This window comes from Excalfactoria chinensis, chromosome 14 (assembly GCF_039878825.1).
Source record: "Excalfactoria chinensis isolate bCotChi1 chromosome 14, bCotChi1.hap2, whole genome shotgun sequence".
Taxonomy (NCBI): Eukaryota; Metazoa; Chordata; class Aves; order Galliformes; family Phasianidae; genus Excalfactoria; species Excalfactoria chinensis.
In genome coordinates, this window is record NC_092838.1 from 3640682 (window position 1) to 3657865 (window position 17184).

The 17184-nt window shown below is 48.0% G+C and overlaps 1 protein-coding gene across 1 annotated transcript in view; it reads right to left on the bottom strand.

The window, feature by feature from the left end:
• Window positions 1–17184, bottom strand: part of PKD1 (polycystin 1, transient receptor potential channel interacting) — an 82989-nt gene that overhangs the window by 21775 nt on the left and 44030 nt on the right. The window contains exons 10-21 of the mRNA XM_072349561.1: window positions 16249–16526; window positions 15007–15756; window positions 13792–13923; window positions 12601–12776; window positions 12058–12191; window positions 8120–11742; window positions 6990–7136; window positions 5200–5343; window positions 3976–4255; window positions 2843–3059; window positions 1974–2124; window positions 1092–1244 (exon numbers count right to left, since the gene is read on the bottom strand). Coding sequence (XP_072205662.1) covers window positions 1092–1244; window positions 1974–2124; window positions 2843–3059; window positions 3976–4255; window positions 5200–5343; window positions 6990–7136; window positions 8120–11742; window positions 12058–12191; window positions 12601–12776; window positions 13792–13923; window positions 15007–15756; window positions 16249–16526 — 6185 coding nt within the window. The remainder of the gene's footprint in view (window positions 1–1091; window positions 1245–1973; window positions 2125–2842; window positions 3060–3975; window positions 4256–5199; window positions 5344–6989; window positions 7137–8119; window positions 11743–12057; window positions 12192–12600; window positions 12777–13791; window positions 13924–15006; window positions 15757–16248; window positions 16527–17184) is intronic.

Below are 17184 nucleotides of genomic sequence, written 5' to 3' on the forward strand. Positions count from 1 at the left end.
ACGTCAGCTTTTCCAATGGAACAAGAATTCTATTTCTAGACTTAGGCTTCCACAGAGAGAACAAGTCACAAGGCAAGAGCATGTGTGAGAGACAGAAACAAACCAACGTGGCATCAGAGCGGGATACGCTTGAACCCCAAATCCCTGAGTAAAGATGAACAGAAAAAAGTGATTTTTGAGGCTTACAGACTTTGAAACAGAGAAAGGAGAAGAATGGGGACTTTGTGGGTGGCATGCAGTAGTCTGTCCATCATTTCAGTGACCATCCGTTCCCAGTCAACAAGGTTGCTGACCTGGCTGGGAAAGCAATGTGCATCCAATGCCAGGGTACCTGACTGCACTCCCGAAAAGCAAAGGCTTAGGAGGGTGGGGAAGAAACAGCATGCCAGAGCAGGCTGGCTGAGCATCAAAACCCAAGCACATTATATAACTGGGCTCTCTTCCCTTTGCCCATCTGAGAAAACACATAAAACCACTCCTTAATCCAAGAGGCAGCAGCCCCAGCACCAGGGAGCTGCAATTGCTGGTTGGCCAGGGAACACAGTGCTTCCAGTCAACAGCACAGCAGAGAAGTGCTTCTAATCTTGTATTGTAGAAATAAGGCTGGAAGGAACATCAGCCCTTGGCTTTTTCCCTTTCTCAAGGCAGGTCTGACTCTACTTGAGTTACTTCTGATGGAGACCAGCTTGTCCTTGGAGATTCTGTGCACCCCCCAGTAATTTATTCCAGCACTTCTCCAACCTGCTGAGGCTTTTCTGACAGTCTCCATCTGCTAGTTAAGAGAGCTGCTTGCTAGTAAGCTGCCCTACCAGCACTGGTATGGAGAAGAAGCACAGAGTTCCTAGGTGCTGTCTTCCAGTATACGAATACATCACCTTATCCACGCCTGCTAGATTGGTGGCATGGCAAGAAGCAGAGCTGATAACACATAGGACATCTCCATTGAGACCCTATTGATGTCAAGGAATGACACCTACTGTCCCTGTGTTGTCTGTATGTGGGAGAAAGAGGGGCAGGGAAGTAAAAGAACTGGAGAGCATCTAAGCTGCTCCTGGAAGAGCAGAAGGTTGGGGGTAACAATTGGTACATACCGTGCACTGAGCCAGCGCTGCTGAGATCTGCTGGATATCATCAACCGTGTTCACATTCAGTGAATTCAGGGTTTCTGTGATGTTGTTGCGAGTCCAAGTCCGGAGTTCAAACTCATTCCCAGTCTCAGATTCCAGAAGCACTGACCGCTCATACTGAGGAGGATCAAAGCAGGTAGAGTGAGGAAATGCATCAGGTTGTTTCAGAGGCTGATGAGTTGTGCTGAATTCACCTTTCCTGCACTCTACATCTCCTTCCTGCCTGTTTTTCTCCCCAGATGGTGATTTAATGAGCTGGGTTTTCAGTAGAATTTTCTCAGTTTCACAAGTGTGCTCCAAGCAATTACCTTAACAGCCTTGCGCTTGACAGCTAAGTAGCACACCAGTGTGCAGTCCCTACCTAGCAAAGCACAGTGCCTGTGCTCATGGGGATGCTGAGTTGAAGAAGGGTGGCTGCCTCAGGGAAGCATGGAGGAGGTAGGAGAATTCGGACCAAGATTTCTGCTTTTAAACTCAGTGTTTACACCTGAGGTTAGCAGCAGAGAGGAAAAACTATCTGAAAATGAAAGCTGCATGGGGGATGTCCGGATCATCGTTTTCCCTGGGACCACTGTTTTATCTTACAGCGGTCTTACACCTTAGCTTATTCTAGTCACTGTGTGCCTGGAGCCAGATACTCCTTCTGATGCACAAAAATAACTCCAGCCCAGATCCCAGCATACAGATATGCTGATTTACATACACACACACAAAACAAAGCCCACCAAACACAAAACCTGTAGCATTAGTCATTTTCCTACATTGTTAAACAAAACCTGGCCAAAGAACATTACTAGCAGCCTCAAGAGCTTGCAGAGGTCCCTCTTGTACAGTGTGCTGCTTTACCTCATTCAAGATGGTGATGAGGGCCAGAGAGTACTCAATGACATGTTGAGGGTCCCCCTGTTTCACTAAGCCCTGGAGCACAGTGTCCGTTTGATTGTAGAGCCAGTAGGAGAGGCTGGGGAACCCCTCAGGTAAGCCAATTTCCATGGATCTGCCAAGGAAAAGAGGCATTTGGTTGAGGTGCACATTTTCAAACAGGGCTGAGAGCAGGGAGAAGAATCTACCCTTTAGCTGGGAAGGAAAATAGAGGGGAAACAGGTTGTTAAACACCAGTGAAAGCATTACTAATGCCTGCCCTGGTAACCCAATCTGCAATGGATGTAGGAGCTCTGTGGGCCTGAAGCTTCTTAGCTGGTGCAGCTTTGCAATGGTGGAGGTAGATGACGCACAGGGGTGCACTGAACCCAGAGGAAAAAATCCAAGTTTAATTTGGTGGAGCACAAAGAGCATCTAAATAGGGCCAGTGCGCTGGGAGGAGCTGCGCTACTTTTGGCATCACTCCCTGGGCTCTGAGGAACAGCTGGGACACAGATTCTCCTCCATAGGCACTGCACAACTGCACGCTCCTCCTCAGGAGGATAGGACTACAGATCAGCCTGGAGAAGGAGCAGGCACACAGCTACACCAGGAAGCATTGAGAATAGCTCAGGACACTGCCTGAAGACTCAACGGGCCTTTGAGACGTGATCCACAAAGACTGGGGCTGTCTGTGGCAGCATCTCCCATTTGTTGAGCCTCCAGCAGCATCAACTAGGAGGTATCTCACCTAGAAAATGCTGAACCCTTCAAAAAGGGATCCAGCAGTTCAGCCATGAGGCAGTGATTCAGGAACTGTGTGCAGACCCAGCCCAGCCTCTCCCCAGCCTTACTGGTTAATGGCCACCACAGTTGCTCCCAGTTGATCCTGAACGAGGACTGACACAGACACCACAAAACCACTCTCGTGAAAGCCCGGAGGCAGGAAGGCGCTGTGCTCAGCACGGCTGCCCTTGTACACACAGAACTCATGGTAATGCCCAGCACGGTGGCGAGACGCCAGGAGGATGTACACCAGTGGGTCCTCTGCATTCTCCGTGTCCCGCCAGCCTGCAAGACAAACACAAAAACACTCATGACTGAGGACAAAGGCAGCGGGGAGCTGCTGCCACCAGCCCTGAGCCCTTGGCTGGGACAGCTTAAGGACTCCACCGGGCTGGCCAATGTTTTCAGGGCTTGCAATGTAAAGCATGTGGCTCCGTCAGGGATTGCTGCACTGGACAGAAACCTAAAATTCCTACCAGTCCAAACATGTACTGATTTTATGCTCATTTTGCATAGCCCAGGCCAAAGTTGCAACCATAACACATGGAATCTACTGCTGTTTCTCCCCCAGCCTAAGCTGTGCATCAGTGAGCAGCCTCCCCAGACCCAGCAGAACTCGTCATTTCCTCTGCAGCGTGGCCTCCCAGCATTTGTGCACAGAGCACCTTAACCTCTAGTCTCATGGGAAATAAGGATTTTGGAGGCCCTTGGCCCAAAGCTATAGACCATCAGCCAGGCCCCTTTTCCAAAGCTGGATTCTTTGTTGCTGTCTCTGCAGCTGGTTGAGAAGATAACTGCTAGATGGGAATATCTAGCCCATATGACTGAGATGGCCCCAGTGCTTTGTCTTTACTCTTCCCAGATCTGTGAGACTGTTTTGGGCATGTATCTTCTTTTTCCTGTCCTTGAGACACCTCCCACAAGTACCATCCTGGCCCATATACTGCTATTCAACTACATGGGTTAGGTGTAAAAAAGTGCCTTCCTGCCATTGGGATTTCCAAAGGGTGCCTTAATTTGAGCACACAGAACTGCTCAGGGTCCAAGATTTGGGGAACAGTGAAAGAAAGGTCCACGCCTCGAGTGTACTGGGATATGAGCTAAGGGAAAATAAAACAACTGTGGGAATAAAGGCACTTGGTAACTTACTAGACATGAGAAAGAAGAACAGAGAGGGCTGGCAAGTGCCCAGCACACTCACCTGTACACTCAAAGTGCACCTTTGCCATCAGTGCCCTGAGCGGTCCTTTGGGAGACAGCTGGCAGGATCCATCGATGGGAGGCTGGTTGGGGAGCAGGTCAATGGAAGCAAACCCTTCCTCCCCTGTTGTGAGGTCTGTGATGTGAAGGGTAAAAGTATAGCCCTCCCCATCCTTCAGTGCCCCTTGCCTCAAGACCAGGTTCATTCCCGTATCACCAGTGGAGGTAGTTTTTTTGTCCAGGATGAGAGACTTGTTTTTAAAGCTGTGGGCTGCCCATCTCTGCAGAGACGAAGAAGGGAAAGACAGGAGAGGTTTTGTTTGAATTTGAAGTTACGTCCCTAAAATGTTTTCAGATTGAGCCTCTTATAAAAAGTAACAGATTTCTAGTGGGAAGCGTCTGCCAAATTTGCAGTTGATAATTCAGCCTTAGTCTCGTGTGCTACAGCAACAAGAACTGGAACCATTCCAAAACGTCTGATGGGAATATTTCCACTGTGAGATCTACTGTAGTCTCTGGGATTACATCACCCTCCGACAGAATATTTCATAATACAGAATACAAAACACAGGAAATAAATTAAGTACTCGTGGAGTCTCCATGGGATACCGTGTTTTATGTGCTGTAAGCTGAACGTGTCCTGGACAGTTACTGTTAATAGCACAAATGTACTATTGTGATAACAAGAGGACTGCTGAGATAGCCAGCCAGAAAATGCCATGCAGGTACACGCTTGGCCTGCTGGGAGCAATACATCTTAGCACTCACAAATAGGACTTCTACTTCTAAGACCCATTTCATTCAACAGATTGCAGAGATGTTGCTTACTGGAATCTATAATTAGAGAGCATGAGGCGCTTAGGGAATCAGAACAGTCTGAACAACCTCTGCTTGAACCACCAGAATAACACACCAACCAGCAGGGAGAAAAAAAACTCTTTACTAATCTCTTAGGGAGGAAAAAAAAGGCCTTTGTGTAAAAAGAGCTGGTACTTAGGTAGATGCAGGCAGACACTGGTGTAGGAGTGATGGATGGGCTGTGTGTTCCACAGGCCCCTCAGAGCAGACATCTCCACCAGGATGCAGATGGTACAACCCTGGGGAAGGGCACGCTCTGACAGCTCACCAGGGGATATGGTCTTTCTGCTCTGTCCTGTCTGACTGTCCCCTTCTCCCTGAAGTCTACCCAATGCAAAGCAACAACCAGCATTGCTGGGCACTTTACCCCAATCTTGGAGTCATTGTGGCAGTTTTGGCAGGTCCCCTCCAGGTAGACATAGGAGCTTTTGCTGACTTCGTAGACAGACTGAGCTTTGCAGGAAACACACTCCAGGGATACAATCGGGACTCCTCCCCTCTTGATAAATACCTGAGAAAACAAGAGGCTCCATCAGGAGATCTGAGATGCTGCGGGACAAGAATACAAACATCTAAAAAGTAAGCAGATATCGCAGCACCTGCTTTTCAAGGAGGAGATGGTTTGCACCAGCCCAGTATGTGCTATGGAAAGAGCAGGAAGGGATTCCCAAAGGATTTCAGATGGCCCCGAGGGACTGCATCCTTCTGCAGAGCACCCAGAAGCAAGGGGTCCTGCAGAAGGCTGCTGCATGGGAAGCATCTAGACCCCAGAATAACAGAGGGCTGAGGGCAAGCCGGAGAGTGTGAGTTTGCTGAGGATGTTCTTTGCTGTGCAAAGCCAGCACCTGCTCCCTCCAGGATGGCCACAGAGGCCACCTCCCCAGTTTCTGCTCTGATCTATGAGTTTGGCATTGAAGTGCATGCTGCATCCCATGGCTTGACCCCTGGGCTCTTGACTGCTCTGTGTGAGCATTTCTGACACTATCCATATCCCCAAGAAACAAAAACAAAGGCAAAATTAGCTAGATGCAACTCCCACTACACATCAAATGCTCTTTGCTGTGCAGATGGAAGAGCCAACTTCTTCAGAGAGCCGAGTATAACATCCCCATTCTTTGCCTAAAGCCCTTTGATCCTCAAGGAAACAGGGCGGTCCAGCATGGGACAGAGCCCTCTCCCCTGGCATAATGAATGTTCCAAAGTCAAAGAAAGACAGTACTGAAGACATTACTCTCAGTATGGCAACTTTTAAAAGAGAATAAATATTCCGCGGCACTAAGCCGGAGTGCATTGAAGCTTCATTCATTCCTATGGTATTCGCAAATTTCCTATGAAACTGGAATCTTTGTTTTGCACTCATGCATGGAAACCAGATAGTACGGAATGTCCTTGAAAGACTATCAATTTCATTTTTTTTTTTTTTTTCTTTTTATCCTCCAGCTTTGGTTTAAAACCCAGGCAGTAAGAATTTCCACTTTCAGACTAACTATATCTCTAATTGCCAAACACACCATGATGAATGTTACTGACATAAACCATAGCTGCTGTCGGAACACAGATGCATTCAGTGTTAGGTTTAATTTGACATAAACAACGTGCACTTAAGAAATCCTCCCTTAATAACATCCAGAAGGACGGTGAAATTAAGGATCAGCATTTAGGAAGCTCTCTGCAGGCAAAAATCAAGGAAGAACTTGGTAATGTGACGTATGAAGACCGCAGGACTGCGTACAGCAGTGGAACAACTACTGACCACAGGATCTTTTGTGTTCTATAGCAGAAGTGTTGCTGCAGACCCCTGGTCCCAGGAACTGCAGCCAGCCCAGGGTTGGGTTGTGAACACCAGGGTTGTGCAGCGAGACTAACCCCAGGTCTGCAGGAAGAAACAACAAGGACTTGGCAGGACAAGAAAACAGTGATGTGTAAGGTGAATATATCATGGAAACACCTGCACCTGTCCCCGCCAACCACCAGGACAGGATTGCTTATGTGGCTCCAGCAATGCCCTAAATTCCATTTCCCCTGCATCTCTGATGCACTCACAACACCGGTGCCTTCCACAGCACTGAGCTGAACTGGCACTGCCCCTGGGATCAGGCTGGGAAAGCAGCAATGGGCACACACAGACAGAAAGCAACAGAGTTCTGTGGTACGTACTGTTTGATTTGTTGCCTCGGGATTCATACCCTCCTTCCAGACAGTGAGGTTGAACGTATACTCCACATCTGCTTCTAATACAGCTTTGGGAATTGTGACATTTCCTCCCTTGGCACTGAAATTCAGAGAGCACCCTGCAGCCGAGCTCTGCTTGCAAGGAGAAAAGAACTTTCAAACCCTCCTTGGTACGGGTGCACATTGGGTTAGTCCACAGCCAAAACATTCAGGTCCACACAAAGCCCACTTATCATCACAGAGCTCTCTGTGCAATGCCACCACCAGGTTGGGACACACGGGGTGGTGTGTGAATGACAAAGCACATTATTAACCTACTCTACAGGTTCGTATGAACACTCCTGTACTGCTTCTGAGTTTCAGATTCTTAATTTATAGCAACTGACTCTTCCATCAAATCCTTCCTAAACATTGCTAAACATCACAAATTAAACTTGAAAGTCTCATTCACACATAGCTCGCATATTTTCACTCTGTAAAGATAGAAAGCAATGACCTTGTCCAAGGAAAATAATCCTGCATTCAATTAAGATATTCTCCTGAGGTGGATCTCCCATGCAAATGCGAGGGGCACACCTCCCCTTCCCCTTATCCACTACATCACATCGCCTCAGAGTGAGGGTGACAGGCTCAGTGATTTGGCTTGTGCCTACTCCTCTAAAGTCCAGCTGTTGCTATCAGACATCTAATTGTTCACAGAAGAGGGACCAGAGCCCTCCGCCCTTTGGACAGCAGTCAGCAGCTCTGTGATTCCTTCAGGTTATGGAAGATGTTACACTGAACCTGAAGCAGAAGCCAAGAAGAAAGGAAGCAGAAGAATGAATTCCTTTGGCTTCCAGTGCAAATGCTTCTGAAGCGCACAGGGAGGGTGCTCAGTGCTGAACTACAGCAGGCTGCATTGCACAGCTCCTCACAAAAACTTCTGTACCACTGTCCTGAGCTGGGAATTGGGCAACATTTGCAACCCTCCTTCCCAAGCAGCTTTGTTAAAGATGCTCACAACAGCTCCCGTTGACGCCATTTCAACCCAGATGCTAACACATGTATAGTGAAGCTGACACACAGTCAGAGCTCCCAAATGATCACACCCTGTAGCTGTACAAAAATGCTCTTACCTTGGAGGAGAAGGTACAAGACCACTGGTAAAACAATGGAGTCTGTTCACCATCATCCAAGTTTGGGTCATAGGATTTCTCCCCATCCAAGATTAAGTCTTGAGTGTTGGACCATACACGGTATGACCCCCCATCAATGATTGGGACCAGCTTACTCGGTATCATGGTCACATTGGCAAAGATGCTTTTGGACAGTGGAGTATCTCCAAAGGAGACAATGAAGACAAAGCAGTAGCTCCCAACTTCCAGGGCGAGCTTTGGTATAACGAGCTGCGGCCTGTTCACATCAACATTTGGCAGATGGATCCTGCTGGAGTCATCCAGGTGCAGACAGCTGGGTGCTCGGTATATCTCCCATAGGTGCTCTGTCTGATACTTGATGCATCCCCGCAGATCAAGCTGTGCCTCCAGGTAATTCCTCTGGGATCTCTTCATGACCACTTGAGGGGGCAAGGCTAGCTCCACCTCTGGCTCCTCGCATTCCAGGACTTTGACGGTAACAGTGAGGTGGGCTATGAAGAAGCTGATGAGATTGGTGGCATTCACCTCCACCAGGTAATCCCCAGGGCTCAGGTAAGAATAGTTGGCCGCTGCGATCCTGGTCATTTGAGTGGAAGAGCCATCCCCAAAGGTCCACAGGAACTCAACACCCCTGCCATTGGGTACCACTGCTGCTTCAAACAGCGCTGTCCTATTGACAAAGGCATTGGAGGCAGTGAGGGAGACTTGGAGTATAGGGTCCTGGACCTGGATGGTTCTGGTGATATTGATACCTCCCAGGTCATTGAAAGCCCTGAGGTGAATCTCAAGAAGCCCTGCAGCCTCTGGAGTATAGGAAACACTCTCTCCTGCTGCAGTGACCACGGAGCGGCCCTGCTCCTTCCACAGAGAGAACTGCCAGGAGAACAACACCCGGGAGCCACTCCCCACCTGGGCACTGAAGCTCTTCTCTGTACCTGTGGGAATACCTCGCTCACAGCAGTTTAGGAGCCTGATGCCACGGACAGCCTCCAGAACCGAGATAAGCACCTGGGCATGAGCAATGCTGATTTGGTTCTGCACTGTCACTGTCACCAAATAATCGCCACTCTTGGTGAACTCATGGGTGTACTTGGACCCATTAAGCACTACGGAGTAGTCCCCGCTTATGCTCACCAAGTAACTCACAGAGGTACCCGATGACATCCTGATCACAAAGGTGACCTGCTCACCTGGCTCTACCACCTTCTTGCTGGCAATAACTTCCAGTCCTTGAATCCTGTCAAGCACAGAGATATTCCTGCTGGCCACAGCCCAGCTGATGTCATTTGATGCATTTAGATAGACTGTGTAAAACCCTGCTGTGGGGAACATGACTGCCACGGACTGGCCTGTCAGTGTGCCATTAGGTACCTCCCAGAGCCACGTCACTTCAGTCCCCTTCTGCAGCTCTCCTTCAAAGATCACAGTTGAGCCTGATGAGACATACCTACAGTCCAGTTCTGCAGTCCCTATACTCAGTTCCTCTATGACCTCCTCCACATAGACACTAATTGTTGCATTGGTTGAATCCAGCTTGTTTTCTGCTCCAACTACAACCTCCACAGTCCCAGGGCTTTGGAAGGAATGTATGATAAAGGATTCAGATGTAACAGGAGAGAAGCCATCCTCCAGGTACCAAATATACGTGATACCAGAGCCACTGGTTATGGTGGCACTTATGTTAACAGATGCATTAACAGCAACTGGGTTGGGGAAGGCATAAGGCTTTAGAAGACCAAGGCTTTCGATGAATTCCAATGTCTTGTTAGCAGTTGCACATCCCAGCATGTTGGTAGCTTTCAGATAGACAGTGTAGTTTCCAGCTTCTAAGACATTCAAGGTGAAGGTTTTCCCAGTGGATGTCTGCACAGCATTGCCATCTTTTTGGGCTATCCAGCTGTAAGAGATGTTTGTCCCCTCTCTCACCACCGCGTGCAGATGGAGTGTTTTGTTAGTTGGGAAATAGAGATCCTCCACCAGGTCACTGCTAGCCACCTGCAGGCCTTCAATCTGTTCCAAGACGTAGACATAGATACTGTCCTGCAACGAGCTGATCTCATTCTCTGCTGTCACAATGACATTGAATGTGCCCACGGATCGGAAGGTGTAGAAAATTGTGGAGGAGCCTTGGATAGGAGTACAGCGGTCACAGAGGATCCAAGAGTAGCGGATGGCATTGCCAGCTACAAGCGTGGCCACAAAACTCACTGAACCATTTAAAGGCACAATTGTCCTGCTGGCATTGATGGTAATCCCATGTAGCCGACGTTTCACTGTGATATCCATTCTGGTTTCATTAGTGCTCACATCATTCTGGCCTGTCACACTAATAGTGTAATGGCCAGTATTGTTGTAGGAGTGGGTAGTGGTTTGGCCAGGCTGGGTAATGCCATCTCCAAAGTCCCAAAAGTAATTCACTTTGGTTCCATTCATGCTGGCAGAGAACAAGTAGACCTGGTTCAGCTCTAAAACCTTTGTCCCATTATATTCAATCTTTGCTACCCCAACTGGCTCCTGGACTTCCACAAATGCCGTGTCATTGTTGAAAGAGACATTGTTGGAGACAGTCACTGTAACCAGGAAGACCCCTGTGCTCTTGTAGTTGTAGCTCACTTCAGTTCCACTTGACCTTGTGGACTCATTGTTGCCAAAATCCCAGCGGTAGCGGTACTGGTAGGGGGGCATAGCACTGACCTGGAAGCTGCATTCCTCACCAAGCCTCACAAACTGCTTGGAAGGGAGAAGCGTGACATTGACTACCTCTGGCTCCACACAGACACTGGTGAAATAATGAGCCTTGTTAAACCTGCTTGAGAGAGTCAGGGACAAGGGGAACGTCCCACTTCGTGTGAAGTTGTGCATCACTACAGGGTCCCCACTGATTGTGACGTTGGATGAGCCATCTCCAAAGGTCCAGTCAAAGATGTATTCATCGGGATTCCCTGTCACGTACGCAGTGAGCTGCACATCTGGATGCTCAAGAATGCAAGAAGTAGGGTCTATTTTGAGTACTTCCAGGACAAATATCCAAACAGGAACAGTTTGGGTGACAGAGTTCACAGGATTCACAGCTGTCACATTCACAGTGCAGTTGATGTCCTTTGTGTACACATGTTCCACCACTGGCACCAGACTCCTCAGCACCGTCCCATCCCCCATATCAAATATCCAGGTGATACTGTCTCCAGTCTGTACCGAAGCATTAATGGTAACAGCTGCACCCACCTCTGCCACCTCATCTGCGGAAACATGGAGCCCAGTTATCTCTTCAAACACTTGGTAACACACAACTGTCTCCACGGTGCTTATGGTGTTGTTTGCTGACACGGAGATGTTGTACACCCCCCTGCTGGAGTAGCTGTATGTCACCGTAGACTGGCTCTCTGTTACCAGTGAGGACCCGTCCCCGAAGTCCCAGGTGTAAAAGACACCATAGGGAGATGGAAGTGGAATGGCTCTGAAAGTGACTGAGCGGTTTACAACCAAAACATCCTTCACTGTTTCTATTTGCACATCAACCAAATAACTGTGGACGCAAACTGGGGCCAAGTAGGTGAGGTTCTCAAACTGGTTTGACACTTGAACCACCAGGATGTAATCACCTGCACAGAAAAAGAACAGAAAGGGAACAGTGGTGAGAGCAGTAATTGTGCAACAGCTTTCTCAGTGCTGCAACAGTATGGTAATGTGGCAGGCAGTTCCATGGAGACGCTCTGTTCCTGCACTGCATACACCCTGTCCTTCCCTCCTCTGTTCCAGGACAAGCAGGAATTATAACCAGGCCATGTGATGCGCCAGTTTGCTCAGGAACAACGTAATGACTTCAAAGCTACTGTTTTATTTGAAGCTGCCTTGTGATATCCACAAAACAAAAACATCTGAGTTCTTTCTTCCCTAAAGAACCAGCCTGAGCATACCTGGGTATTCATAGATGTGTGACACATTGTGCTCAATTATAACCTCGTGGACACTGGGATCAGGAACAAGGAAAGACTTGTTGTAGGGAGGTGTGAACTGGTATGTCTCTTGGATACCATCTCCAAAATCCCACCTGGAGAAACATACAGACTATGTTGTACTACACCACAAAAGCCCCAAGCCTGAATCGTTCAGGCATTAGGTGAGGGTTTTCAGAAAAAAAATCATAGCAAGTATAATGACAAATATCAAAGAAGTAGCTACGCCAATGCTGCAGAGCCATGTCAGAGGAGCACTGCACTACTAAAAAGAGACAGCAAATATTGAAGCTACATAGAAGTCTTATAAGAGAAAATTATTTCAGGCTTCAAGTACAGGTCCCAAGCAGTGTGACTGAATCAGATTTCCAGGGACTACTTAGACAGCAGATGAAGAAATGGACATTTGAAATCAACTGTCCCAGACAGAAGAAATAACATGGGGAAGGCTGGTAAGCCGTGCACAGCAAGATCCTACATTCAGGTAACTTGCAAAGGACTCACAGGAACATAGCATCCACAGCTGAATCAACCTGAACTCTTGCTGTAAACTCCATGGTGCTGTTCTGGGGGAGGACCGGAGGGATGCCCAACACAGTCAGGTTCTTCATCTTATTCATCATCTCCACAGTGACATTGTAGTTGACTGTAAAGTTACTGACGTGGTTGGAGGCGGTGAGCTGGGAAGGACAGTGGGACAAAGAACGCACTTGGAATCTCCTTGCCATGATGCCCTCTCCTCAGAGTGGGGCTTCACTGTGTGGAAGAGATTCCCCCAGGCAGGCAGCAGGTTAGGTCAGAGAAGAGTAGCCTGTGGGACAGGGAGGCAGAAGCAATAGCCTGAAAGGCTCTGGAAAGCAGCGTAGACTGGAAGGTCACCTAACCGGCAAAGCCACCTTTTGCTAGACCCACACCTTTGACACTATACTAGTCCAAGGAAGGACTTGTCAGCACAGTGCAGCACGCAGAAAATTAGTGCAAGCGTGCCTTCAGAGCTAGGGCTGGTGTCTCTTCAGCCACTAGTCATCCTGCAAATGTATTAAGCAGCCTGTAGCCAGACCAAGACTCTACATAGCAAGAACCAGAAAGGAGTTCTGGCCAGAGGTGAACTCCTCTTCCACAGGAGATTCTTTCTTCTGTCCAGACTTTTTGCTCTATCCTTCTTCTGGTGTTTCTGACTGCACTAGAAGAAAGCGGACAGGACGGAGACCAGGAGAGCTTGTGGCAGAAGCTCTGTTCTGGCTATGAAAATCTTACATTTGAATTCTATCCCTGCCTGGTTCTGAAAACACATCGCCTGCATGCCAAAGCAGTGGCCAACACTCTACTCTGGGGCTCACTGCCTCATTCTTGCTGGGAAGGAACAAGGACAGATGTTCCATGACCAGAAAGGAGCTGGGAAAAAAAGGAGAAGGCAAAGATAAGAAAGACAGAGAAGTCAGAAGGAAAGAAAGCCATAAGAAGAAACTTTGTGCAATTGCAAGGAATAGCAGATGAGCTTGTTAGGAGCACAGCAAAAATCTCCTCAACTCAACTGGAGCACATGGCATGGACCTGCACTACTGACCGCTCCTGAATGGAGCAGGCTGTCTGCAGAAAGCTCTGCTGCCTTCTCTCCCTTCTCCTTTTCCTGCTTAGCTCATGGGATGAAATGGAAACCCAGGATTAAAATGGTATTATGGTATTTCGGCTTACCGAAAGCTTGTACACAGCTGGGCTTTGGTAGATAACGTTGAAGACAACATTGTAAAAAGTGAAAGATGGTTTATCATCTACCGTCCATCGGAAAGTCACATCTGACCCGGCTTCCATCACAGGGACATAGCTCTGAAAGGCATGAGGACATTTTATGCTAGTGCAAGGGAAAAGCATGCACAGTGCTTCCCAGATGGGCTGGAGAAGGAGCAGAGCCAGACTGGGAGGCATCACACACGCATAAGACACTGCTCTCAGAGCATGTCACAGGTGTAGGATCACCTGTGGCTTTGCCACTGACAGAGCAGTGCAGATCCCAATTCCATAAACCAACAGCAAAGCTGGGAGCAAAAGCTCTATTTCCTGCTCCCACATCCTCATGCTCTGCTCTTGGGATCAGGTCTCTTTCTTGCTGGCTAAAAAGCTCTCTGAAATCTTTGCAGAAATAACTCAGCTTTACCTACATCTGCAAACTCAATCTCTGCTCCTAGTCCATGGATGCTGCCTGTCCCAAACACAAAAATGGTTGCCTTGCACCAAACAGGGTAAGTTCCCTACTTCTACAGTGCCTCCTGAGCAGGGAGTGTGAGACTTAACAGGCATTGCAGGCACAGAGTTCTGCCATAAGCAGCCAGAAACTGAGCACAGTCCTTTACAGATAATGATGGGCAGTTTTCAAACAGGTTCTGAGGGCCTGGCTGTAGTTCAGGGGATGAGGGATTTGGGGGAAAAAAAGACTGAAAACATTGGAGCAAGTCCAAGCCTTTGATGGATGGAAGAAACACATCTCTAGCTTCTGTCAGCTGGTGTAAAGATTTAGTAGAGCAAATCAAAATGCCTGAAGGAATAAACTACCTTGACAAGTCAAAGCAAGGTAAGCACTGGCCACTGATAAATGCATCAATTTTCCAATCAAATCCCTGGGAAAATGAAAAGCCAGTATTGCCTTTGCAGGAAGCGCTGCCTTACCTCTGAGGGAATTAAAGTGAGCATACAGCTGAGCTGCTTCCCTGCCAGAGAGCATGAGTGGTTTCTGCCACATGCATGTACCAGAGCAGTGCTGACTGCATGGCTCATGAGCCAGCACTTAGCAGCAAGCAGTGCTACACCCTGACCCCATGTGGAATAGAGCCCTTGTCTTCCTCTTGAGTCAAACCCACACCATTGGAAGTAAAGGCTTAACATCATTAAGTAGAAACACCAGTAACAACTCACCACTCGTGTATTTAGCAGGACTCTGCTTTCAGGGTCTGGGGTGGCCCTGAGCCCGCGGATAGGCTGTTCCACTTTTATTGTGATGGTGATGTTCTGGGAGCTGATGGCATTCTCTGCAACAAGGATGTGGGTACTTGCCCCCTCCTTGAGGCCGCTCAGGCTGACCACAGCAAACCAGGTGTCATTGTTCTCTCTGGCACAGTCTGATGGCAGTGGTGCAATAGTCTGTGGGCAGGCCCCTTCGAAGGGGAAGGTGTGGTTGTCTCCCAGCCAATGTGCCGTCGCATTCATTCCAGAGGAGATTTTGACCACCAGGGTGATGTGGTTGGATGGTACATACACCTTGCCACCTTGAGGAACAGGGTGAACAACACGCAGGCCTGACACTTGGGAAGCAACCCAGAAATTGCACGACAGATTGGAACTGAAGATCCCGTTGTCCACGCTGGCTCTGACTGTGTAAAGTCCCGGATGTGTTAGTCCTACATTCTGGGGGCTGATTATTGGGACCAGCTGCTCCTTGGCATAGAGAACTCGAAGAGAGCAAACAGTGTTATGGATCCAGGTGGCACCGATGGAGCTGGCAGGGAGGCCAAGTGCCCAAGCTGAAGAATTTGTACTAAAAAAACTGGTTCTGAAAGGGGATGTGGTACTTAGTTGGCACTGGAGGAACGAGCCCACACCTGAATTGTGCTGGATACTGAAGACATCCTTGGCTCTCACAAAAACATCTTCTTTGCTGAATGTGACCTGCAGGGAGGGGAGACATTTTTGGTTTGCTGCACTCAGCACCCAACTCTTGCCTCGGCAAAGCTGGATCTGCTGCCAACAGGAAACTCACAAAAAAGCCACAGATGCATACACTGCATGCAGAAACATTTCACCACTCTGCTCTCCTCGGCCACTTTGAACCAAATGTTCTTACATGAAAGACAGCTTTATGCTTTATCTCCACTTCTCAAACGCAATGGGAATAACCCAGAGCATCCGCACAGCCTTTTGCCTAACTGTACTATTGTACTGTTGTTACCACAGGGAGTTTGCAGCTTACAGAGAAGATGACAGAAAGTGGTGGCATGAGCCCTGCACCAGGCCTGCCAAGTATTCCCTGGGTAAGCCATTTCATTTGAATGGACTTCAGCTTTTCCATCTGCAGACTGCGAGCAATTCTTAATTTGCCCAGAGCACTCAGAGAAAACTGCCCCACCTACTCACTAGTTACAGCAGCTAATAAAAACTGACCAGATAAGGGGAAGAAGGGCCAGCTGGTATTGTAAAGAGGAACTCCTCTACAAGTTCATAGCTGAGCTGGCTTCCATCGTGCTGAGGGGATGCAGGGATAGGGCTGCTGGCAAAAGAACTGTTGGTGCACTCTGTCGCGTTGCAGCAGTTGTTTCCTGATGAGCACAAATCAGTCAAATGACACCACTGGAAGCCAGGAGGACATTCAACTAGAGTATAGTTCCCATCATCCTGTGAAGCAGGAAATGGTTCTGTAGCGTTTTGTCCCTCCTGGTACACTGGAAGAAGTAAAAAGAAAGCAAAGATTACCATTTTAACAAGCAATTCTACTCTAGTGCAATTCTACTCGGCTCCAAATTCACCATATTCTTTTCCCTGTGACTGATGATGACTTCATCATCAATGCTGCAACTGCAATGCATCCCGGTGCTAAACAAGTCAGAAGAGTCCTGTTTTATTGGCAAGTATCACAAAGGCACAAAGTTTGTTAAACACAAAGTTAGTCTCTTTTCCAGGAAGAATGCGCCAATTTGCAATCTAAAAGAGATCTGTGTTCAAGTGAAAGCTAGTCCAAGCAAAAGCAAAGCTGGCTTTGACATTGAAAACACATTAAGTAACTTTTCTTAAATTAATGTTTCCATGTTAAAGTATCAGCTACCCTTTTGTAGCCAGCCAACTGTATGGCTATAGCAAGAAATCTGCAGCAAAATTAATTGTTGCCAAAACTTTGAGTATTGAGCGGTTGTACAAGGAATACGAGGCTTATTAGATCATCTCATCCATCAGGAACAAATGGGCTCAAGAAAATATTCTTCCTCATTAACCTGTGGGGCCAGATGGACCAGAACACATTCCTTTTAGACATATCATGTCTTCCCACAGCATAGAAGTATAGCTCAGAAGGTTAATTTCCTTCAATGCATGTTTCAAACTCTC